Source organism: Raphanus sativus, chromosome 4 (assembly GCF_000801105.2).
Source record: "Raphanus sativus cultivar WK10039 chromosome 4, ASM80110v3, whole genome shotgun sequence".
Lineage (NCBI taxonomy): Eukaryota > Viridiplantae > Streptophyta > Magnoliopsida > Brassicales > Brassicaceae > Raphanus > Raphanus sativus.
Genome location: NC_079514.1, coordinates 10,881,428 through 10,904,345, shown reverse-complemented (window position 1 = coordinate 10,904,345; position 22,918 = coordinate 10,881,428). Strand labels below are relative to the sequence as shown.

Below are 22,918 nucleotides of genomic sequence, written 5' to 3'. Positions count from 1 at the left end.
CAAATATGTAGAAAATTAAAAATCCAAATATATCGCAAAATCCTAAGGTATAATATATGAATTTGAATAAAGTACGACAAAATTAATATGAAAACTGGCATAGTTAAAAATACTTAGATAACAAACCAATAGATATTTTCGATATTTGTTATATCATTCGGGGATTTATTTATAATTCATATATAATTTTATTTTTATATATAAGTACTACTACAATTAAAATTCGTAAATTACGTTTAATTATACGGTTAATTGTATTATAAATATTCATAAAATTACTACAAATAATATTAGGTGGGAAGATATGATTGAACCAAATTTAGTAAATTTGCAGTCTCTTTCTTTAAGTGGAGATAAAATAAAAATAAATAGATATTTGTTTCCTTTTTTTGTTTCTACAGAGATTTCAGAATCAAATATTATTGTTGCTTGATAATAATAAACGATTTGTAAAACATACCTAAGACACCTGGTGGGTCGAGCCTATTGGTTGGCCACGAAGACAAAATCTGGACAGTGGTTTGGGGTTATTAACAACTGGGACACCAATTAATTTGTTAGCCCCAAGAACAAAAAGTCTATCCGCAAATTAGACCCATGGATAATTCATGATCTACCAGGGTTCAGTATTAGAGTGAAACTGAGCATATTTGTCACGGTAAAAAAAGAGGAACTTTGAAGGCAGTCTTGAATACAGGGAGACGCCCAATAAAACACATCGACCACTTCAAAAAACACACTGCTTTAGGATTGTCAAGTATGGCTTTATTGTTTCTAGACCCATGGAGATAACAAGTACATGAACGCAGAAAAATAAGTACCGAGTTTCAAATAAGATCATTTTGAGAACAATTCATTTCAGTAGCAAAAACCACACGCGTTACAGAGAGTCACAATAACGATCCAATCAGGCCTTTATAGCGTCAGCTCTAGGTTTCCAAAGCCCCAGCCTGTATTTCTGGCTATATTTCAGTATCAGCTTCCTCTGCCAAAACCAGAATTCAAAAATTGTTAGAAACCTACAAACGTTTACACGAAAGCAAAAATGTCTTCGTGAATGACTGTAACTGTGGACAAGCCTATATGTCATGCTTTTTGGGACAACAATGAGACTCTCTCTCTACTAGCAAGACAACACGATAAGTCGATAGTACATCCCCATTAATCACTTTGTGGATGAAAAGTTCAAGAACTCAACTTTCTCCTTTAACTTGTGTAGTTACAAGTTCAAGGGTAACATATTATTTAACTTACATGTTTGCAAGGGACGCCACACTTCTTGAGCTTGAGGGTACGAGTCACGAGCAGTTTCGAAAGATCACCAATCTCAGCTTCAAGCTTGGCAACGTGGCTCTCAACTCCTCCACCAATCCCACTCAAGAACTCAGGGATCCCAACCTTCACTGCAAAACATCACAAATAGATCAAATCCAATAAGACAGTGTGATCCAAGAGATGTCTCAATGCTTTTGCAAACTAGGATCACTGACAGATTGATAAAAATGATTCCTTTTCATTCTAAAAACTGAAAAAAAAAAGTGAAAACCCACTAATTATTTCACTATAGTTCGAACCCTAAGGAGCTCTAAAGTACCGAATCGATACATAAGCGAAGAAGCAAAATCGAAAGGAAAAAGATATTTGGTTACCTGCGTAAGGAGCGGATTTGGAATAGAATCTGGAGAGTATTGGAGTCGAAGAAGGTTGAGTTGTCCTTAGAACAGATCTCGCGCTCTGTACTATTTGCATCCACGCCATTATCGGAGCTTTTTCTCAACAGTCTCAGGCGCCGACGAAGCTTCTTCCTTGGTACAACTTTAGCGAGAGACTTGGGTTTATGACGGGCTATCTTTTTACTGAAAGCAAGGAAGAAGCTCACGATTGTTTGTATTAAACGGCCCAAGCCCGTTAGCCCAGATCAAATAAACTGTATTGGACTTTCCCGCGTTCTCCTTTTTAACATTTGATTTTGCTTGGAGAGTGATTAGGTTCCCTACCTAATCGTTGAATAAAAATCAGATTGCCATTTCAAATTAACAAATATCTCAATGTCAAAGACCGTTACTGTTCCACTTTTTTTTTTTTTTTATTTATGGGGTTACTTAGAAAATGAAATCATATTGATGAACAAAGTTTTTTTTTGGGGGGTTTGGAGGATTCGAACATAAACTACCAAACATAACATGTTATGATCATTACGAAACAGAAACCAAAACTAAAACAAACTAAAGCGACTAGCGAGTGAGAATCACGCGCCTCCTTGAAAACACAGCATCAATAACTCCGCCGTTGCATCACCCACTAGCATTCGGTGGAAACAGACCAATGGAAGATAAAAGTACCAAGGAAAAGCAAAAAATTAATAAGAGACGAACAAAAAAAAAACCAAAACTTTCCAGCAGTTGAGTAAACAAAAACAAAACAAAATCTTAAGTGAAATTCAAAATCAGACGGTGCAGCCATAGAAGAGAAAGAAGAAACCGAGCATGGAGACCAAAGCCACTGACTCGAACGCTGTTACCACTTTCCACACCACGTCGTCCGCAATTACGGACAAGAAACTCATCTCCGGTCGACTCCAGCTCAGCCAGCGCCACATTCCGTAACCAGGCTCAGATCCAGATGAAGCCGAGCGGACAGGCCACCAACTGGTCGCTGAAGGCATCGGTCAATCTCTAGCTTGATTCTGGAAGTGAAGTGAGTCTTGTCTCTCTAATGCTAGTGTGGCGAATGATGTAGCTGATTGAGGAAAATGAAGCCTTTTATCACGGAAATGATGGGAATAGAAATAATGAATACTAGAGATTGACCCGCACTCTCGTGCGGGTGTTAACTTTTATTTTTTTATAAACTAATATTTTTTCATGATTAGTGTTATATATTTTATATATGATCATATTATTAATTGTATAAGTATTTGAATATTTTTAGATTCCTCCACATTAGAATGGAACCCAAATCAAATAGGCTAATATGACTATTTTTAGTTATTTGGTTATTTTAGAATATTTTTAGTTTGAATTCAAAAAAATCCGAACTGAATCGGTTAAAATGGTTACTTATCGTACAAATATTCAAAACATGTTTCATATACATCAAAACTGATTGTATTCGGATTGAGAAAGACCCAACTCGAAAACCACATAAAATATTAAAATATCCAAATGAAACTTAATTTTAAAACCAAAAGATTATATATCCGAAAAATAACCTGTAGTTTAATAGGTATTTGAATGTCTATGCCTTAACTGATTATATAAACAAATTAAAAAAAAAACATTTTTAACCATTTTGAATTTTTGTCATAAATGGATAAATTCCTTGAACATTACATTCATTCTCAAAGAAAAATTATTACACGGTTTTTAAAAAGATTAAACGGTTTAAGATAATTATAACATGTTAAAATTTGTATATTAAGATGTATATTTTTGGTAAGATTTCTTAAACATAATAACTATTTTCTATATACGCATTTTATTTTTGCAAAATTTCATAAAATAGTAATGACTAAAAAAGTTTATATCAAATGTATTTTCTATATATATATATATATATATACATTTTGGTAAGCTTTTAGAAATATGGTAATAGTTATAAATTTTCTATATATATTAAAATATATATATCACATAATTTTATAAATAAATAATAATTACGAATATAATAATTGTACATCAATTTGTAAATCATGTTTTTCTTAGTATATATATATTATCAAAATAAGTGAAGTTATAGTTATATTTTATTTATATAGGTTATTTATATTAATGTATATATTTGTTGTAATTAATTTTATATATATTTAAAATAATAAGTAATTAAATAAACTATAATATAAATAAAATATCTTTGTGAAATGGATCTAGCATGATTTTTGTGGTAGATAAAATTGTAATTATCTTTTAATAGAGAATATATCATAAAAAGGGAATGGAAATCTATGAATTATTCATTAATTATTTTCTATCTATGTGATACTATATGGAAAATAAATATTCGGTGAGATATTTGTGGTTAATGTGGCAGCTGAAAATTAGGGTCTTGTTAAGTTCAGTTAGAAGGTAGGTGATTGATTTTAGGAATATTTTGTAAAGCTACAAATATATTACGTGCAGTACACTTAGTAAAATAAAACTCCGATCATCATATGCAAACACGTATTTTTAAAACTTAAGACTAAACCGGAACTAAATTTCAGTCCCATTTATAATATGCATTTTTATGCTAAATGTACTTAATGCTACACATATAAAAGGTTTGGTAATGTTTCTGTGATTTAATTTACAGAATGTATTTTATAATGTTATAAAATTATCAAAGAAATGAAAAAAAAAAGTGGTAGCTAAAAAAAAAGTGGTAGCTGCGATAAACTGAACCGAGTTGTAGCGTGGTCTAGGTTCAAAGAAATGATTATTTATAGCGGTTTTCGAGTTGGGCTCGTAAAGCTCGGTTAATAGAAAACGTGAAAGCCTAATTACATACTTAGTAACGAACTACACTTAATGTTGATGGCATAAGATGTAAATAAAATAGTGAAATAAGGGTTAATTTCCAATTGTACTTCAGTTTTAATAGATTAGATTTATCTAACGGTGTAGAATAATTTCGTGGCGTTACATTTTCGATGTGCGGCTGTGATGGATATATTGGGATCTCTAACTATGCTTCTTTTGAACTTTTTTATTTTATAACTTTTTGAAAAGAAAAGTAGAATAGTTCCAGTTCCATCACTAATCATTGTGGCTAGTTGAACTGTGTACTTTTACTAGAATTTTTGAAAATAATATTTGAATTATTTACAGCATGGGTCACTTTTCCTCTTTATAATATCACACTAGGTCACATTCTTCTACTGAAGCACTTTGTCAAACCATTCCTTTGATACTAAAAAAAAAAGAAAACATGAAATGTCAATTATATCCTTCTTTCTAAATAATTAGAGATATCATATCTTTTTTTCTCCCACCACATCTTGTTCTTCTCCTCCGCCGCCTTCCATCTTCTGTTCCTCTTACTCCTCAACAATCTCCTATCACACCAATTATTTCTCCTAAATCTCCTATTTAAAACCTTCCACTTTCAGTCTCAGGACCACTGTCGAATCCTTTAAGCAACGGCGGAGGAGGATCTCCTCGAACTCCATCTTTACCGTCTTCTTCTTCATATGGGTTATCAACAGGAGTGGTGGTTAGTAGATCCATTGAGGAGTCACAGCGGCAATGGCGGACACATAGACAGTGGTGACATAGGCATAAACAACGACATATATGAAGACGACGGCGGCAATTACGTGTAGACGGGAGACAGAGAACTCACAGCTGAGAAAAACAAAGAAAATTAGATTGGGGTGAAAATTTCAATTTTTTTTTGAATTGCTGTTTGAAAATTTCAATTTTTATATTTGATTTCATTGGGTTGCGCAAACTTCCCAGAATTATTAGGTGTTTAATTCAATTGGCATTGGCAGGATACAAAGATCAGGTAACAAACCGAACTCTCCTTATGTCTTCTCTTCTTCTCAAGAGTTTTAGTTCCTAAAGTCTGATGTTTATCTTTTTTTTTTGTTACAATGAAGGAAATGCATCATTGACAAGAATGCCAAGATTGGGAAGAACGTGATAATCTTGAACAAAGAGGTATATGTTTTCTTCTCCCTTCTTACTTATTTACACGTTTTTTTTGCCTTTGCTGATCAAGTCTTGGGAGAGATTCAACATTATTAAGGGGTTATTGTGTGTGGTTTGCTTTCAGGATGTGCAAGAAGCTGATAGGCCAGAGGAAGGATTCTACATTAGGTATGGGATCACTGTGATTGTGGAAAAGGCGACCATTAAAGACTGGACTGTCATATGAACAAGGGAGAGTGATCATTAACCAATTTTTGAATGTACATTTTCTATTAAAAGTATATTTTTACTTGTGATAACAGTACCATTCATATGTACATTGATTTTCTCTGTTCATATGTACAAATATTTGTAATATCCACATGTACATTTACTTAAATCTGTTTTTCTTTAAACAAAAGGTGTACATGTGGATTCCTAATGGTATACATGTGGATATCATCATCTTGATGTACATGTGGATCACGACAAAAAATGTACAACTAGATGTACATGTGGATGATGGAAAACATGTAAAAATAGGTGAAAAACATGTACAAACAGGTGTACATCAGGATCATGAAAATATGTACAAATAGGTGTACAATGGAAACTATTTTGCTATCTACCAATGTACACTACATAGATAAAATGCACATGTATAAATTAATGTACATATGTATACTAAGCGGATGTGTACACATGTAAATGACTTATTATGTAGTAAACTCTCACAAAGTGACTCTTCATGTAAATCACTCAAGATAATATACATACAATATTTTTTACGGAGTGGCAATTTTGTAATAAACTCGTTTTCTTTAAATTAGGGCTTTCCACTTTTTTCTGCAACTCATATCGCAGCCGCCATTGATTTTCTTTATGATATCTTTAATTTTTTGATGATTTCACCTTTAAAACTTACAAATTTTGTATAGATTAACCGTTTATAACTAAAAGACAAGCAAAACACAAGTTTCTAAATTGGTCGATTAAAAATCAGTGGTTTCAAACTCGTGTTGGTTATGGAGATGATAGGATGTAAAGGAAACAAATGAAGCATAAATCTGGCCGAACTACAACATAGATCTATTTTTTATGTTAGGAGATTTTCCAGAAATTAAAAGCTTGCCCATGGAAAGCCAGTTTCTTCTCATAGCCATCTTTTATCACGTATAAAGTTTAATTTCTGGAAAAAGAGAGAGAGAGAGATGAGTTGTTTTAAAGATAAGTTGTTTCAAAAAAAAAAATTGGAGATAAGTGTTTTTTGGTTTGTATGGTTTAAATTCAAACAATAAAATAAACACACGTGACAAACAGAAAATAAAGCTAACAAGTTATTTGTTGGCGTTGAGGGTAGTGTGGTATTTCACCACTCAAAAAGTGCTTGTGTAGTGGAAAGTGACCTAGAGTGAAACCAAAAGTGAGAAAGTGACCTATACTGTAAATCACTCATAATATTTTAGTAAGTAGTACAACGCAGAGGAGATCTATGTGGTCGATATACAATGCCACGAAGACGCCACAAGAGACATGTGATGGTTTGGTTTGCGCCAGAGAAAATTGTTTGTGGGGCTATTATACTAGTCATTGTGCACCAAACGGGCCAGCGAATATTTTTGGTTTCGGATTACGGTCCAGTAAGGAGTTTGACTTCTCGTCTCAAGGCCTCTTCTCTGTTTGCAATAATCAAAGGCCTGCTTAAAGAAACATAGAATCAGGTGATACTGTATTATGTAGAAGTATGTACTAAAACATCAACTGCTTTCTCCCACCTCTGAAACGGAAACATAAGGTTATTAATGATATGTAAATGTTTGTTACTGATACAGGCATACAGCTCAAAGATCTAACGTGAATAAAGAAAAGCAGCTAGGTGAATGGCTCCTTTATATGGTACCCAATATACAAATACTACCAAAGACATTTTGCGTTACCTCTCGTATCTAACTTTAATCACATCAAAAGTCAGAAAATAACTACTTTAAATTAATTCTGGAAGCTTCTGGAGTTTAAACAAATGTATTCTTACTTTTCTGTTCAAACCAAAGAAGAAAACGGCTCGTGTTGTTGTCTTTTGGTCTTCTGGGACTTCTTGAGCTAGAGAGGTTCGGAAATAACGAACCAATTACCGAACGTATTAAAATCCGAACCTAAGACCACTCTTCCCTTTCCACGTTTCTTCTATCTTTGTCTCTTGTGTCGACATTGTCCCTTAAACCCAGCCACCTCTGCATGATCCAACTAATAATCTGATTAAATATATTCCAAGCATTTTCCTATTTATGAGATTAGTTTATTGAACCAACTATTTTGGGTACCATCTTCTCCCTTCTACTTTCTGTCGCTGTTTTTCTTCGATTATATAATGAGACATTTTATGCGCACTTAACTTTAAAAATATTTATTATTGTCACAAACAAACATAAACACAAGAAAGATTAACAGTAGACATTCTTAAAATACAACACAAATTAATACTATAAAACAAGAAAACTTACGTGGAATGATTTTGTCAAGAAATGATAAGTATAAGAGGTATGAAAGGAATATGTGAAAATAATAATATTTTTTTGTGGAAATACAATAATCTGCTGATTAAGGTCTAAAATTTATACATTTAAATTTGAACTTATAATTATAGATAACTTTTTAAAAAATTATAGTATATAAAATTTATCACAGATTCTAGTATTGCAGGTAGAGTCGTTTGTTATGGTTGTCTGCTACAAAGATCATGTCCATTATCAAGTTAAGATGTTTTGAGAATAGTTTCGTCATAACACTATGGAGTTGTTCATTAATATTGGTGATCTAATGAGTGTTCAAAAAATTATTTTCTTTAATTGCTTCAACTAATTATTGTATTTTGTAGAATGCTAGTACCATGTAAAGTGTTTATGAAGTCTCCATCCTTAGGCCATCTCCAACGGTGTATTTTAAGGATCCTTAGCACATAATCCTAGACTAATTGGAATAAAATAATATTAATAAAGCTCAGTTTGGTAAGGATCAGTCCGTAATTAAAGGTTTGAAGGAGCAAATCCTTAGTGACGTGGCAAGCTCTTTTCTATGTATTTCGGTTTTAAAAAAAAATCATTCCAGATCATGGTTTTGTCGGAGACGATGATGGTCATCCCGTTGCATGTTCCGTATGCGTATTGCTTGAAGTGGTGCTCGGCGGCGCGACGGCCGAGATGCGATCCGGTGTTGATCGATTCGGTATCATCTTCAGGCCTAGCCCTCGCCAATCGGATTGTATGATTGTCGCAGGGATGCTTACTAACAAGATGGCTCCTGCTCTTCCCAAGTAAAACGCTTCTCTTTAATCTCTCTCTCTCTGTCGTAATTGTTTTGATAGGTTCGTGGAATTAGGGTTTCAGGTGAATATGATTGTGATTGGAATTGTTTATCTCTTTAGGGTTCATGTAGTCTCTGATTGTTTAGTGTTGCCTTCAGCTATCATGGTCTCTGATTGGAATTGATAAAGCTACTTTCTTTTTTGGTAAAAAAAAAAGCTTCTTTCTTTGGTGTTGAAAAAGCAATGAATGAGAAGAAGATCAAGCATATGCTCTGTTTTTGCTTTTTTCTTGTAAGATATATATGTAAACGAAGGTTTTACAATATAACTGATGAAATGTTATAGTTTTTTAAAATGTTTTTTTGCTTTCCAGTTTTCAGAATCTTCTTGAAACAGTTTGTAAAGTAAGGACAGATCACACAGAATGAATAAAGAGATTCAGATAATGCTGACCAAGCTAAAGAATGAGATGGAGGCTGCAGGGTACAAGTCCATTTGTGAGTGATGTAATGGTTTTCAACATGCAGCTACCAGCGTATTGTCCTGTACAAAATCTCTAATTGCTCATTTTACCTCCCTGTGAGTATTGATTCTCTTATACTTGGGTTCCACAGTAAATTAGCAATCATGTTTTTATATAGATCTAGTGTAACGAGCTGTGATTTTTGGTACTTAGGTTGCTTGTGCTTTGCTAATGGCTGGCGAGAATTTGGAAAACCATGTTGATGTCAAGAATGTTCTCGTTGACATGGGAATTTACTTCCAAGTGCAGGTAGAAGAGTTTAGTTGCTATGCATTTCATGAGTGCTATTTGATGTCAGGAAGTAATTCGTTATCTATTTGTGTGTGTACTTGTAGGATGACTATCTGGATTGTTATTGTTCTTGTTCTTTTATTTGTTCTTGTTCTTTGCCAAAGCTTTTTTTTCACAAGTATTAAAAACTCCAAATTGGAGAACACCATTGGACTTCAAATTTGGAGATGAGTCCTTAACTATTCAAACACAAAGAAAAAATAGTTTACTAATGCTAAGGACTCCAATGGTGGGTAACACCATTGGAGATGCTCTTATATTCCAGTAAATTAACATTTTATTCAACTTTGTATGATCCCAAAAATTGAGTCGTTGTGATTGTGTGACGGCTGGGTGTTTCTGTATACGCTTTTAGATGCATATATCTTGAGATTGGTTTCTCGTCTCCTGGTTTGGCTCTTCGGTTAGTGCTTTCAAGGTTTGTTCTACTTAGATCTTGTTTGGTGTGGAATTGTATGTTGCTTTGGGTTTTTTCCCACAGCGGTGAAACATCCCGAAAATTTTTGGTATTGATTTTTCTCTAGTAAAATAATCTGATTTGAGGTATATTGTTCTTCGTTATGTTATGTGGTTTTGGCTGATAGATCAGTTTCTATCTTTTGGTGTGGTTATCAAAGTTTTTCAAGTGTTAGTGGTCTGTCCGCATTAGAGGTCCATCTTTGGTTCGTTTAAATGTCTATTTGTAAGTTTCCGGTGGTTTTAAAATTTTTGGTTATTATTTTCTCTTTTTTTTTTATTAGATTTTTCAGTAACTTAGAGATTTTAATAGCAAATTTCAATCTGGTTCAATTGTTTATATGCCCCAGTGTAGGTTTTAATTTCTCTTTTTTTTTTTTTTGGTAAAATAATTTCTCTTTTTATTCTTAAGGATATCTTCTTTTTCCTTCGGTTTGTCGTCTGTGTATGACTTTGTATTTTTCCTTCATTGTTCTAATATAATCTAATTTGGGAAAAAAATTCAACTTTGAACGATCCAGTTGTTAAAAGAGAAAAAAAAAGAACGATCCAATTATATATCAAGACTTATCCTTTACATCCTTCAGACCAAACATACTTTTATCGTATTGCCTGCAAATAAAATGTAATAGTATTGAGGCAAACGAAAACTAAACTATTTTGAACATTTTCAGTTCTTTTCCTAGGGGGTATTAATAGTTTTTCTACAGAAAATTCTGCTTTTCTCACTTTTGTGAGTTTGTCTTTCTTTCTCGATGGGTTTGCGAACATCGAGGAATTGGGAGGGAAATAATTTTATCAGTGAAGTTCAAAGTCCCTTTTAATTCATAAAACAAATAGACTCTCAACCCGTAATTAGTGGAAAATCAAATCAAAACTTAAAAGAAATAATAATAATTTAATCTTTTCCAGTTGTATGTCTCTCTCTCAGACAATGAAAAAAGCCAAATTCATTAATTTGAAACTCATTGACTGCGTGTTTCCTTTCTCTCTCCTCTGTCACGATAGAAAATGAACATGAAGCTTTGATTTTTTTTCTCTTTGACGATTTCGAAAACAAAGCTCTCCTGCTGAACTCTCTCTCTCTCTCTCCATCTTCTTTAGTTTCCACAAGAACTCGTAAAGCCGCAATCTTTTTTTTTAAACTCCTTTGATGTTTTGTTTGCCTCTCACTGTCTGAAGAAATATATTTAAAATCCCGATTCATTAATAAAAGTTCATTAAGCCTTTGTTTTCTTAAATTTTGTTAATAATTTAAGATTTGTTCACATGCATTGAATACAAATTTTATTCCTTCCTTCTTCTTCTTCTTCGTTGAAGAGTTTCTGAGATTTGATCTGATGCTTGAAACAGATTCACTGATTTTTATGAGAGATCCGACAAGACCCTGATGTCTGATTCCTCCAAAACGGCGGTGGATCCGCTTCTGAGAGATTTAGATGGGAAGAAAGAGAGTTTCAGGCGCAACGTGGTGTCTATGGCGGCTGAGCTTAAGCAAGTGAAAGGCCGTTTGGTTTCTCAAGAACAATTCTTTGCTAAAGAAAGCCTTTCTAGAAAAGTATGTCCCTTTTGTGTTTATTCTCTGATTGATTCTTCCTCTTTTTTTTTGTGTTGCTTCTTTGGTTTGTGCCTTTGTGGGGTCATCTGGTGTTTATTTGTTTGTCTTGTGGGTTTTTGTTTTTCTACAGGAAGCAGAGACAAAAGCTAAGAACATGGAAAGGGAGATCTGTAAATTGCAGAAGACATTGGAAGATAGGAATTGTCAGCTTGAAGCTTCAACATCTGCTGCTACAAAGGTTTTAACTTTTTTATCATACCCTTTTGGCTTTTTGAGTTATATAATAATATTAAACGCTCCAAATTTGATATTATAAATCTGAAAAAAGTTTGGGTCTTTGAGAAGTGCTGTTAAATGGTTTACTGAAAGAGTATGACTTGGTTTCATCTTTCTAAGCTAATCATTATACTGGCCCTTTTTAAGATCTTCAATAAAAGTAGATGAAGCTGACTGTGTTCAGTCTCAACTTTATTATATTAATAAATGTCAAGTGAAGCTTGACTTATTCATCCTCTGCCCTGAAAAATGATTTTAAGTTCTTGTGATGAAATGAACTAATTTGATCAGTTATTAATCAGAAGGGGGTTCACTTAATGCAACTCCAGAACCGTTACTTTCTAGAACACTCAATGCAATTAGTTAGGTATAAGTCCTGCTCAGTTATTTGATTGGTTTGCATAATCTTGGAGTTATTAAAGTATTGTGGGGGAATGTTTCTCTTATGCGTTCTTTTGTTTGTTTGATGGAAACAGTTTCTGGAAGAAGTAGACGACCTGAGATCTCAGCTAGCTTTGACAAAGGAACTGGCAGAAACAAGCTCTGCTTCTGCTCAATCCGCACAGCTCCAATGCACAATGCTTTCAGAACAACTCGACGATAAAACATGTTTGCTACGAGAGCACGAAGACCGCGTGACTCAGCTAGGCCACCAGCTTGACAATCTTCAGAGAGATCTAAAGACGAGAGTGTGTTCTCAGAAGCAGCTGAGGGACGAGGTCACGAGAATCGAGCGTGAGATTGCAAAGTCAGGGAAAGACACGGAATGTGAGCTAAGGAGACTTGTGGAAGAGGTTTCTCCAAAGAACTTGGAGAGAGTGAACATGCTGTTAGGTGCAAAAGACGAAGAGATTGCAAAACTGAAAGATGAGATAAGGTTAATGTCAGGTCACTGGAAACTCAAGGCCAAGGAGCTTGAATCTCAGGTGCAGTCTTTTGTGTAATTCTTGTGTTCTGTTTTTTTTTTTATTGTCGGAAAGTTTTTTCAGGCTTTTGACTTTACAAATGAACATTTCAGTTGGAGAAGCAAAGAAGAACAGATAAAGAGTTGAGGAAGAAGGTGCTGAAGATGGAGTTTTGTCTGCAAGAAGCTCGGAGCCAGACAAGAAAGCTACAGAGGGTAAAATTCAAGATTTGTGGCTTTTTAGTCTTGTATTAGAAACCAAATGATTTTATTGTGTGTGATTGATGAATGAATGGGGAATGCAGATGGGGGAGAAGAGAGACAAGGCGATGAAGGAGCTAAGAGATCAGGTTACTGGAAAACAGATGAATGAATCTGTGTCTGGAGAGAAACAGAACTTTTGGGATACTTCAGGGTTCAAGATCGTTGTGTCAATGTCGATGTTGATATTAGTGGTTGTCTCCAAAAGATGATGAGTTCTTGGTGTTTATATGATCTTTGAACTCTTATCTTATGTTTTTTTTTGTCTGTGAAAATGTAGTAGTTGTAGTTAGTAGTAGTAGATAATGGTTCTTGAGGGTACAAAAGAGACACTTTGCAATACTTTTTTTATACAGTAATATGATTTATTTTTAGTTACAGAGAATGAATGCCATAAACATACTAGGATTATCCATCCTCTAGGCAATGGCTCTATAGTTCAAGAATGGAATTGGAACCGAACCGAAATACTCAAAATCAAAATCAAACTAAAATTCTCAAATATCCAAATGGTTTCTATATTTTGGCATTCAATCTTTTTTTGAAAAAAACTAAATTTTAGTAAGTATCTGAACTATCTGAAAATATCCGAAAGTATTAGGATATTTTTGTCTGACATATCCAAATTTTTTATCCAAATTATCCTAGTTATTTAATATTTTACTCAAAAAGATCTGATATTTGACATGAATTACTCGAAATAACTGAATTAAAACCAAAACCAATTCTTCTCAGTATTTTTGGTTATTAATTTTATTATCCAAACCAAACCTAATCAGAAACTATCCCAAAGTCTAACCGAACCAAAAATAAATTAAATAGTAAATATATCTTAACAAACTATAGGATATCCAAAATATCCGATCTGATATTCAAAACACCCAAATCTAATCACTCAAGCTTTGGCAATGCCACGCTGGTAAAAAAAAAGATATTACAAGAAATGGTCCACTTCAACTAATTTCAAATGTTTGTTCTATTGTCAGCCTATCGGAAAGACCAATTTGTCGGCCCAATAAGGATAACCGCCTTAAATACCAGAGAACTCATGAAGTAGTCGTTACAGTTTTCCGCAAACAACATATATTTCTTTTCCGGGGAAGCTCTGATTACGTTTGTAAGAATTTGTAGCTGTATATATATGTTACTTATTCTTGCTTGGAAGGTAGGAATGGTTTTGTTTATTCCCCAGGGAGCCTGAGATCTTGTGATGGTTATTAGGCCCTTTCTGCTGATGTGTGCGCGACAGTGTAAGACAACAATATACCGTTGTTGTCCTTGCTCTCTGTCTATCTGGATGGTTTTGAAGTCTACTGTGTTTGTGCAGGGTTTCATCGTGAAATGGAAAAGAGACAGGAAGAAATTCGAGTTTGATGAGAAAAGTTCTCTAACTGGATCCTCTCCTTCTTTCTGCGTCTAAGAAGAAGGATTTGAAGCTTCCAACACAAGTCAAGCAACCTTCTCATGCAGAGGGATCAATCAGGCAAAGAGAAAACAGTTTTGACGGATTTTGAACAAACTGAAAAAAAAAAAAAGTAAGCATTCAGGGAGATGTAGAGAGATAGTTAATTAGTCAGGTCTTACTTTCAGGATATCTCTTTTCTCTATATCAAGAACGAGTTTCTTTGTTTCTTCGGCGCATGAGATGTTTTGATGATTGTTAGGAAGATATTGAATTTTATTGTGTGTATTGCAAGGATCAAGAAATGGACAAGGACGACATTTAAGAATTGAATATGCTTGATGAAAAAGTGTTAGTTATGCTATTATCCGCTTTGGATTTCAATACCTTGTTGAGTTCCATAAGCTTTTTTGAATTATGCATTTTTTGTCATGTTTTATATAGCTGCGAAAGCTGGCATCGTTTTGTTGCCAAGTAACCGTATTGAAATCTCAACAAAGTATTGAAAGATTCTGATCTTTTTGACCGTGATCAATCTTGGTTTCATGGACCTCCCGTAGGCTTCTCTCTAACCGTAAGTCTCTTGTAAGCATTTTATACAAACTCACCCAAAATAGAATTGGATGGAACTAACAATTGTCAGCAATGTAGTTGGGAGTTGTTGTTGAACAGGGAAGCTTGTTGGAGACGATGTCGTTGACAAGGGCAGTTCCTTCGTTAAGGATTGAGCAATGGCGAGTGGTAGTTCTTGTGTTCCTGGATGCGTTGTCTGTATGCCGCATTCCTAGGATTGCACCTTATATATTAAACAGAAACAAGGTCAGTTGCATTTGAATTGAACATTAATAAAAGTGAAATCTTATAAGTTGATTTTTGATGTGAAAAATATAAAAACAGGTTTTGGAAGGTAGTGGAATAGGAAATGAAGATTATAAGACAATGAAGAATATCCTGTCACCACTCACTGGCAGAGCCAGCCAACAGATTCACCAGGGGCAGTATAAAGGTGCAACTTAAATCATAGGGGGCATAATCATAAATTTTCAAAAAAATCAATGAAAATATTTTTTCTTCCAAAAATTCATATGGGGCAGCTGCCCCCCCCCTCCCCCCCCACCTCTCTACATCCGCCACCACTTGGCCGTGTTACACAGTTTGCTACCCGATGCGGAGAATAGACAAAGACCAGAAGAAGAAAAGCAACTTTGGAAAATCAAGGAAAAGCCTCTTTTTGCTTTGACTGATGGATGTTCAAGATAGGATGTTAAATAACCTGGAACAAGGTTTCAAGATGATTTCAAGATGACCAATGGATGTTCAAAATAGGACGCTTGTGTTGCTCCTTGTGTTATAAATGAGAACACTTCTGAAGTCGTGATTAGTGGGTTTGTAAGTTGAATTGAAATGTCTAGACTTTGACTATTGTGTTTATATGCATGCTTTTTTTTTTGAAAAATTGTTTATATGCATGTTGAGAAGAAATTTATGATTGACTAAGCGATTTCATTGTTACCTCTTTCTTTTATTTTTTTTATGTGTTTATGGGCTAGATGTTAAATTTGAACATAAAGCATGTATTCAATACTTTCCGGTAATCAAAATTCATTGTTTGTTGGTTGTATCATGTTTGTTGGTTGTATGAAAGTAAGAACCACAATAAATTCAGAACCCCCTTGTCAATGGAATTATTAAACAGAAGGAGAAGTGTCTAAAATATGAATTTTGTCTCAACATTATTGAATGTTGTAAGGGGATAAAAATCCAATAATTGGGGGTGAATTATTAGGGGAGATAGCTTACAAGATAGGGTGGTCTCTCACCTTATAATAAAAAAAGTGGTCGTTGATTAAATTTTATTTATTTAATTTTGTTCGCCTCTGCGACACGTTTGACCCAACGGCCCAATTTTCAGCTTGTGGTCTCTCTCTTGGTATATTCTTTGCCAATCCATACACAAGAAATAATTGATCGAAGGTCATGTGATGATCATTTTTTTGTCACTGAGTGATGATCAGTTTATTAAGATAATAATGAGCATTTTCTTCTACCATCATCCTTATCTCTCTTTAGTCGTGTCGTGTGCGTTGGAGAGAACAAGAAAAAGTTTGAATGGTCAGAAAAAAAAAACTCAAAAAAGACAGGAAAAACCGAAACCAATGTAACTTTTACATTGGTTCTTTACTAACTTCAAAGACTCCACTATTATTACTAGTTTTCACTTGAAGACTATCCCATTGGCCTATTTTGTTTTTGTATTCTACGGGTCAAATGTTGTAATAAATAAATACTGTTTTTCCTGATCAATAAATAAATAAAAATTGTCACCAGCGCATTATATCATACGTTTCACTTCACGAGACGAGAAGAGAGAAGAAACACCACAATAAAATAAATTCATAATAACTAAAAAAAAAGTTAAAAGCGAGAAGAGAGGAAAGAAGAGCAGATTCATCATCATCAAAACCCACAATCTCTTCTTATTAAATCGTACGGATCTATCTACCTCCTAAAGATCATTCGTCTTCTTAATCTTTCTCGATCTGAGATTTCTACGTTTTCAATCGGTACGTTTTAAACATCTCTTTCTTCTGATATAAGCTCATTTTCGAATTCTGGGGGGGGGGTCTCTTTTGGATAGTTTGTTGAGGTATTTATAGCTTCAGATCTGCTTCTATCCAATCAAATTTAGGTGGTCTTCGTCTTAAATCTTCCTACTTTGATGTTAAGAGGGTCTTTCTTTTCTTTCTTTCTTTTTTGCTTAAAGCTTTCCTCTTTATGTTCTTTTATTGTCATTTGTCTTCTAAGTTTCAATGGTAATTTGTTACTTGTTAGTGTTACAAACTCTTCTTGTAAAACAGCTTGGCTCTTTTCTACTCTGATTCTGATATATATATATATATATATATAACGTTGTTTTCTCTGTTTGTATTTGAAGCTCTCTGCTTGAAGGGATTGAAAGAAGATAACTTTGTTTTGTAGCCCCTGAAAAATAATGGCATCCGTGAGCATACCACCACCTCCTCCTCCTATAGACTCTACTGGTGGTGTTGATAAATTGCCTGAAGAATTGAACGACATGAAGATTCGTGACGATAAAGTACCCTTCTTTTTTTTGTTTCTTACATAGTGTTTCTGCTTACTATGTTTAGCAAGAAAACTAAAAAGCGATTTTGATTTTGGCTATAGGAGATGGAAGCCACAGTGGTTGATGGTAACAGCACAGAGACTGGCCACATCATAGTCACTACCATCGGTGGTAGAAACGGCCAACCTAAACAGGTTTGCTTTTTAAGTTTTAGTTGATTCATTAGTTTCCTCTGTTTTTTTGTGTTTTTGATTTCCCTCTAAATGTCAAAAAAGCAGACGATCAGCTACATGGCGGAGCGTGTTGTTGGCCACGGTTCTTTCGGCGTTGTCTTCCAGGCGAAATGCCTCGAGACGGGAGAAACCGTTGCGATTAAGAAAGTTTTGCAAGACCGGAGGTACAAGAACCGCGAGCTTCAGACCATGAGGCTGCTTGACCACCCTAACGCTGTCTCTCTCAAACACTGCTTCTTCTCCACCACCGAGAAAGACGAGCTTTACCTCAACCTGGTTCTTGAGTACGTCCCCGAGACTGTTCACCGTGTTATCAAACATTACAACAAACTCAACCAGCGGATGCCTATCATATACGTCAAACTCTACACCTATCAGGTACTATTTGGTTTTAGAGTTTTTTTTTATTTATTTAATCACTGATCAGCTTCTTCTATGTTTTGGCAGATCTTTAGGGCTTTATCTTACATTCACCGTTGTATTGGTGTGTGTCATCGTGACATCAAACCTCAAAACTTGTTGGTAAATCCACACACTCATCAAGTGAAGCTATGTGATTTCGGAAGTGCAAAAGTATTGGTGCGTTTTTTATAAAAATCTCATTCTGTCTTGTGTACATTCTTCTTCTTCTTAGTGAATCATTGCAACACAGGTAAAAGGGGAACCAAACATCTCCTACATTTGCTCGAGGTATTACAGAGCACCTGAACTTATCTTTGGAGCCACCGAGTATACAACAGCCATTGATGTCTGGTCTGCAGGATGTGTTCTTGCTGAGCTCTTGCTTGGACAGGTAATGCTGCTAGATCATCTAAATTCAAATTGTACTTGTGCGATATTGACAAAATCTATCATGTCTTCTGGTCACAGCCATTGTTCCCTGGTGAGAGTGGTGTTGATCAACTTGTTGAGATTATTAAGGTAAACAAGCTTTGTTGCATATGTTCACTCTTTCATAAAAAAGTTCTTGTTTCTAATGTTTATTATGTGTTGCATTTGCATAGGTTTTGGGAACACCTACTAGGGAGGAAATCAAGTGTATGAATCCAAACTACACGGAATTCAAGTTCCCTCAGATTAAAGCTCATCCATGGCACAAGGTATTAACTAAAACATTATATATATACATCAGATGAACCAACATGTTTCATTGTCTTCTCAACCATAATTATATTTTACAGATTTTTCACAAACGTATGCCTCCGGAGGCTGTTGATTTGGTATCAAGGCTTCTTCAATACTCTCCCAATTTGAGATCTGCCGCTGTGAGTGTTGTTAGAACATTCTTCTTTGAATCTTTTTTCATTTCTGTTTTTTTTTATCTTACATAGTAAAATCTGGTGACAGCTTGACACATTGGTCCACCCGTTCTTTGATGAGCTAAGAGATCCAAATGCACGTCTGCCTAATGGACGTTTCCTTCCACCACTGTTCAACTTCAAGCCTCACGGTACATACATCTTCTTTTCTTGATTCCTTAAACTCCAAAGTTACCTGATAAAGATCATCCAAGTTTCTGAAATCATGTTTGTTATTTTGTTGTGAAAACAGAGCTGAAAGGTGTGGCAGTGGAGACTGTAGCTAAGTTAGTACCTGAGCATGCGAGGAAGCAGTGTCCTTGGCTCGGTTTGTAATTTCCTTTTTTTTTAAAACCTTAAATGTAGTAGCACAAAGCACTAAACTTGTATAATATGCCTCTCTCTCTATCTCTCTGTATCCACAAATCTGAGATGTACCCTTTGTTTGTTGTATGAGTATTAGAAACAAAAGAAGTTATTATGACTGTCGTAGGTTTATAGTGTACAAGCAAACCATCAAGTATTTTAAATCAAAAGTTTGGTACTCTTTGAGCTTTAGTGAATCTTTTCTTTCTCATCACAACTCTTGTTTGATTATCATCATCACATTGGTACCATAAAAAAGTACAGTATTCATTTTGGTACAAATTTTCAACTTTTGTTTGAGTTAAAACGCCGAGAAAAGTATGCAGATTTTGCCCCGATGAGACTTGACGACGCCCTTACAAAGGAAAAAATATCATTTGGAATAAGAGAAGCAAAACAAAGACTTTGATATACTTTAAAAAAAAAAAGACCATTGTGGAATTTGCAGAAAGGCTAAACAAACTCTTACCCTTTAGACTGATTATGCCAATGCTGCGCCACGTCAGAATTATGAATTGCTGAGTTGTATGGGACCCCACAGTTTGGTAGGTTTTGGATCAAAGACTCTCAAAAGTCAAAGGTTTCATGGTACTAAAACGTTGCGAACATGCACCATCTGAAGTTTGGGAATCTTTTTCAATCAACCAACGACCAAAAATTTAATAGCTCTCTTATGAGTCCTATGATCTTATCAGGTAGTTATTCTCCAAATTAAACATCTTTTTCTTCTGTTGCCATAAATATCTCCACACGTTATATAGCAATCTTTTGAAAAGTCTTTTCCCTTTCAAATATTTGCTATACTATAAAACGTGTAAAAAGTCCTCGTTTTAAAAGATTCTGATCTGACAAAAAAACAAAAACTTTCCAAATGAATAGCATCATCAAATCAACGTTTTCCATTTACTGGTTTTGTATGAATGTGATCCAAATGAATAACAATGGATTTAATTAGAGAATCATTATAAACGTACACACAAAATTAAAGATTTTTTTTAAGACAGTGACATCGAACCAACAACAACACTGAAAATAGTGACCGTTGTTACTTTATTACCGACGTTGCTAACGTTTTTAAGACAGACATGTCGAGCAAATGAAATAGAAGAATGCTTACAAAGTCTTCTCATACAATCATTACTGTATTGAGAAGATGTTTTATGACCTGACTAGAAAATACATATATATAGGCTACTTCACTTCTTCCCAAATCCTCATGGTACCTAAACCATCATAACTTCCACCAGGCATTCATTATTCATTTACTCCACCTCGAAATAGCTTGTTACCCTGCGTTACATACATTAGCATATGCCTACTATGAACAATATATATACTCTTCACTTTGGACTATATAACGTACCTTATTCAATCAGATAGAGACGTGCATTTGAACCCATCTCTCACAAGTTCATTTACTGCGTCCTTAAGCCTATGATACTCCTCAGGTTTGTTATAAACTTGAAACGAAATGCGAACATACCCGGTGATCGAATCATCAGTCTCCCCCTCACCAGGCGCTCTATAGTAGGTCGGGATCTCAATGCAGAACCTCTCTCTCAAAAGGTTCCTAAGCTTCACAGCATCCGACTCGCTCGACACACCTAAGCACACAGGCAACCCAACCATAACCATACTCGCACACATCTCAGGCGGACAACCTAGCTGCGTCCCCCAAGACTTAACCAGCATCTGTCCCATCTCAACCACAGACTCATGATTCCTCTTCTTTATCCCATCAATCCCACCTTCGAACCGGTTCACAAACTCCAAAATCGATGGCACGACCAGCTGCGCACTATAGTCCCTAGTCCCGACCCACGTGCTCTCAACAGCTAAACCGTTACCGTACTCGTGAGACACAACCGGGTGATGCAGATTACTACCACCACCACCACCGGACCTTTTGCAATACAAGAAAGCGACAGAAGGCGGCGCGAAGAACCACTTGTGGAGATTGCTAGCGTAGAAGTCAGCACCGATCTCCTTCATGTCCACGTCGACACAACCAATCCCGTGAGCCGCGTCAACGAACACTTGGTCAACGCCTTCCTCTCTACATATCTTCACAAGCTCCTTGATCGGTATCACAACGCTAGGCATCGACGTCACGTGATCGATCAACGCTAACCTCACCCTCCTGGTACCGTTGGCCTTACCCAACTCCAAACCGGCTCTAAACCGGTTGATTATCTCCTCAGCCGAGTTAACCGGGAACGGGAGCTGAACCTCGATCACCTCCCCGCCGGAGCGTGAGACGTACGCTTCCACCGATTTCTTGACGGAGCCGAAGGCGTAGTGGAGCATCACCACCGCGTCGCCTCTGTCGAATCGCCCCTCCCGGAAGGCCCAGGCGGTCTGCTGGAGGACGATGGCCGCCGCCGTGGTGGCGTTGTCGACGAGGGAGACTTCGTCGTCGTGCTCGGCGTTGATGAGGCGTCTGATGGCGGCTCTGGACTGGGAGATGCTGGGTTTGAGGTCGTCGAAGAAGAACCGATCCGGCTGGCGGAGGAACCGGAGCTGCCAGTCTCGCTGGACGGAGATGACGGAGGAGGGGCAGCAGCCGAAGCTCCCGTTGTTGATCCGAGCGAAGGCGGGGTCGTGGTGGGAGAACTCTGCTTCGATCTCGGAGGGAGATATGAGACTCGAGGAGGATTCGTGAAAGATCTTGTGGCGTTTGTCGGGAACAGATTCGGCGGCGGAGACGCCGTTGGTGGTGGTGGAAGAGGAGGGATAGCGTTTGGAGCGACGGCGGTGATACGAAGCTGCTTCTTCAGGCGGAGAGAGAGAAGCCATTGGATTTGTTCAAAGAGGAGGAAGAGGAAGAGGAGGAGGAGGAGACGCGAATGGTTTTGAGTTTGTGTTTTTTTTTTTCATTCTAATTATTAAAGAGGATAAAGACAAGTTGTGAAAGTGCGGTTCCATGACGATGACAAGTGGACAAACAAAAAATATATTCAAATGTTCGTGTCACGTGACTGGCGCGTGGGGGTGGAAGATATCACCTACCAAGTTACCACCAACACCAAGGCTTTTATAACTCACGTGTTAAATGGTCAGCTATGTTTGCCATCCGTTTAACATCTTTCATAGGTAATGGACAGGAGACAGTTTTAACGGTCAGTTTTGTTGTTTTTATAGACCATGTTCTGTTTTTGAAAAAACATAAAGTACAATGTTTCTTCAATCAAGATGTAGTAACCTTAATCTTGGTCGCTATTATTGCCGAAAATCGATGCAAATCGCTACTTTAGGCTTCTTGTTGCTGCTCGTGTGTTGGCAGATCTACAAAAATGTAACAGATATTAGTTTCGATCGATATGTGAGCAATGTAATGTAATGTTGTAGCAGGCTA

The 22,918-nt window shown here is 35.9% G+C and overlaps 5 protein-coding genes and 2 long non-coding RNA genes across 10 annotated transcripts; 4 read left to right on the top strand and 3 right to left on the bottom strand.

Moving 5' to 3' along the window:
• Window positions 1-726: 726 nt before the first annotated feature.
• LOC108837216 (uncharacterized) lies at window positions 727-1,834 on the bottom strand. The gene is made up of 3 exons (XM_018610281.2): window positions 1,650-1,834; window positions 1,255-1,403; window positions 727-985 (listed from the first exon to the last, which is right to left on the bottom strand). Exons 1-3 carry the CDS (start codon window positions 1,756-1,758, stop codon window positions 908-910), a joined length of 336 nt encoding a protein of 111 aa, XP_018465783.2. The 5' UTR covers window positions 1,759-1,834; the 3' UTR covers window positions 727-907.
• Window positions 1,835-2,165: 331 nt separating this feature from the next.
• On the bottom strand, window positions 2,166-2,759 carry LOC108849117 (uncharacterized). The gene has a single exon (XM_018622626.2). It carries the CDS (start codon window positions 2,663-2,665, stop codon window positions 2,447-2,449), a length of 219 nt encoding a protein of 72 aa, XP_018478128.1. The 5' UTR covers window positions 2,666-2,759; the 3' UTR covers window positions 2,166-2,446.
• A 2,201-nt stretch (window positions 2,760-4,960) lies between these two features.
• On the top strand, window positions 4,961-5,986 carry LOC108853468 (uncharacterized). Its single transcript, XR_001949726.2, has 3 exons — window positions 4,961-5,484; window positions 5,579-5,639; window positions 5,755-5,986. It is a non-coding gene; the product is annotated as an uncharacterized LOC108853468 (long non-coding RNA).
• Window positions 5,987-8,569: 2,583 nt separating this feature from the next.
• LOC130510890 (uncharacterized) lies at window positions 8,570-9,827 on the top strand. Of its 2 annotated transcripts, XR_008944689.1 has the most exons (3): window positions 8,570-8,919; window positions 9,284-9,489; window positions 9,587-9,827. It is a non-coding gene; the product is annotated as an uncharacterized LOC130510890 (long non-coding RNA). The 2 variants fall into 2 exon arrangements; XR_008944688.1 differs by lacking the exon at window positions 8,570-8,919 and having other exon boundaries at window positions 8,936-9,489.
• A 1,309-nt stretch (window positions 9,828-11,136) lies between these two features.
• LOC108833773 (nuclear envelope-associated protein 2) lies at window positions 11,137-13,564 on the top strand. The gene is made up of 6 exons (XM_018607173.2): window positions 11,137-11,299; window positions 11,534-11,738; window positions 11,869-11,976; window positions 12,491-12,940; window positions 13,033-13,134; window positions 13,224-13,564. Exons 2-6 carry the CDS (start codon window positions 11,571-11,573, stop codon window positions 13,389-13,391), a joined length of 996 nt encoding a protein of 331 aa, XP_018462675.2. The 5' UTR covers window positions 11,137-11,299; window positions 11,534-11,570; the 3' UTR covers window positions 13,392-13,564.
• A 3,356-nt stretch (window positions 13,565-16,920) lies between these two features.
• On the top strand, window positions 16,921-19,681 carry LOC108854539 (shaggy-related protein kinase alpha). Of its 3 annotated transcripts, none has more exons than XM_057009789.1 (11): window positions 16,921-17,145; window positions 17,517-17,678; window positions 17,768-17,860; window positions 17,945-18,277; window positions 18,347-18,478; window positions 18,552-18,692; window positions 18,770-18,820; window positions 18,904-18,999; window positions 19,081-19,164; window positions 19,247-19,349; window positions 19,451-19,681. In XM_057009789.1, exons 2-11 carry the CDS (start codon window positions 17,574-17,576, stop codon window positions 19,531-19,533), a joined length of 1,221 nt encoding a protein of 406 aa, XP_056865769.1. In that variant the 5' UTR covers window positions 16,921-17,145; window positions 17,517-17,573; the 3' UTR covers window positions 19,534-19,681. The 3 variants fall into 3 exon arrangements, with proteins under 3 accessions (XP_056865769.1, XP_056865770.1, XP_056865771.1); XM_057009790.1 differs by having other exon boundaries at window positions 16,936-17,145; window positions 17,561-17,678; XM_057009791.1 differs by having other exon boundaries at window positions 16,953-17,068.
• An 891-nt stretch (window positions 19,682-20,572) lies between these two features.
• LOC108854538 (probable L-cysteine desulfhydrase, chloroplastic) lies at window positions 20,573-22,482 on the bottom strand. The gene is made up of 2 exons (XM_018628130.2): window positions 20,927-22,482; window positions 20,573-20,853 (listed from the first exon to the last, which is right to left on the bottom strand). Exon 1 carries the CDS (start codon window positions 22,357-22,359, stop codon window positions 20,932-20,934), a length of 1,428 nt encoding a protein of 475 aa, XP_018483632.2. The 5' UTR covers window positions 22,360-22,482; the 3' UTR covers window positions 20,573-20,853; window positions 20,927-20,931.
• Window positions 22,483-22,918: the final 436 nt, after the last annotated feature.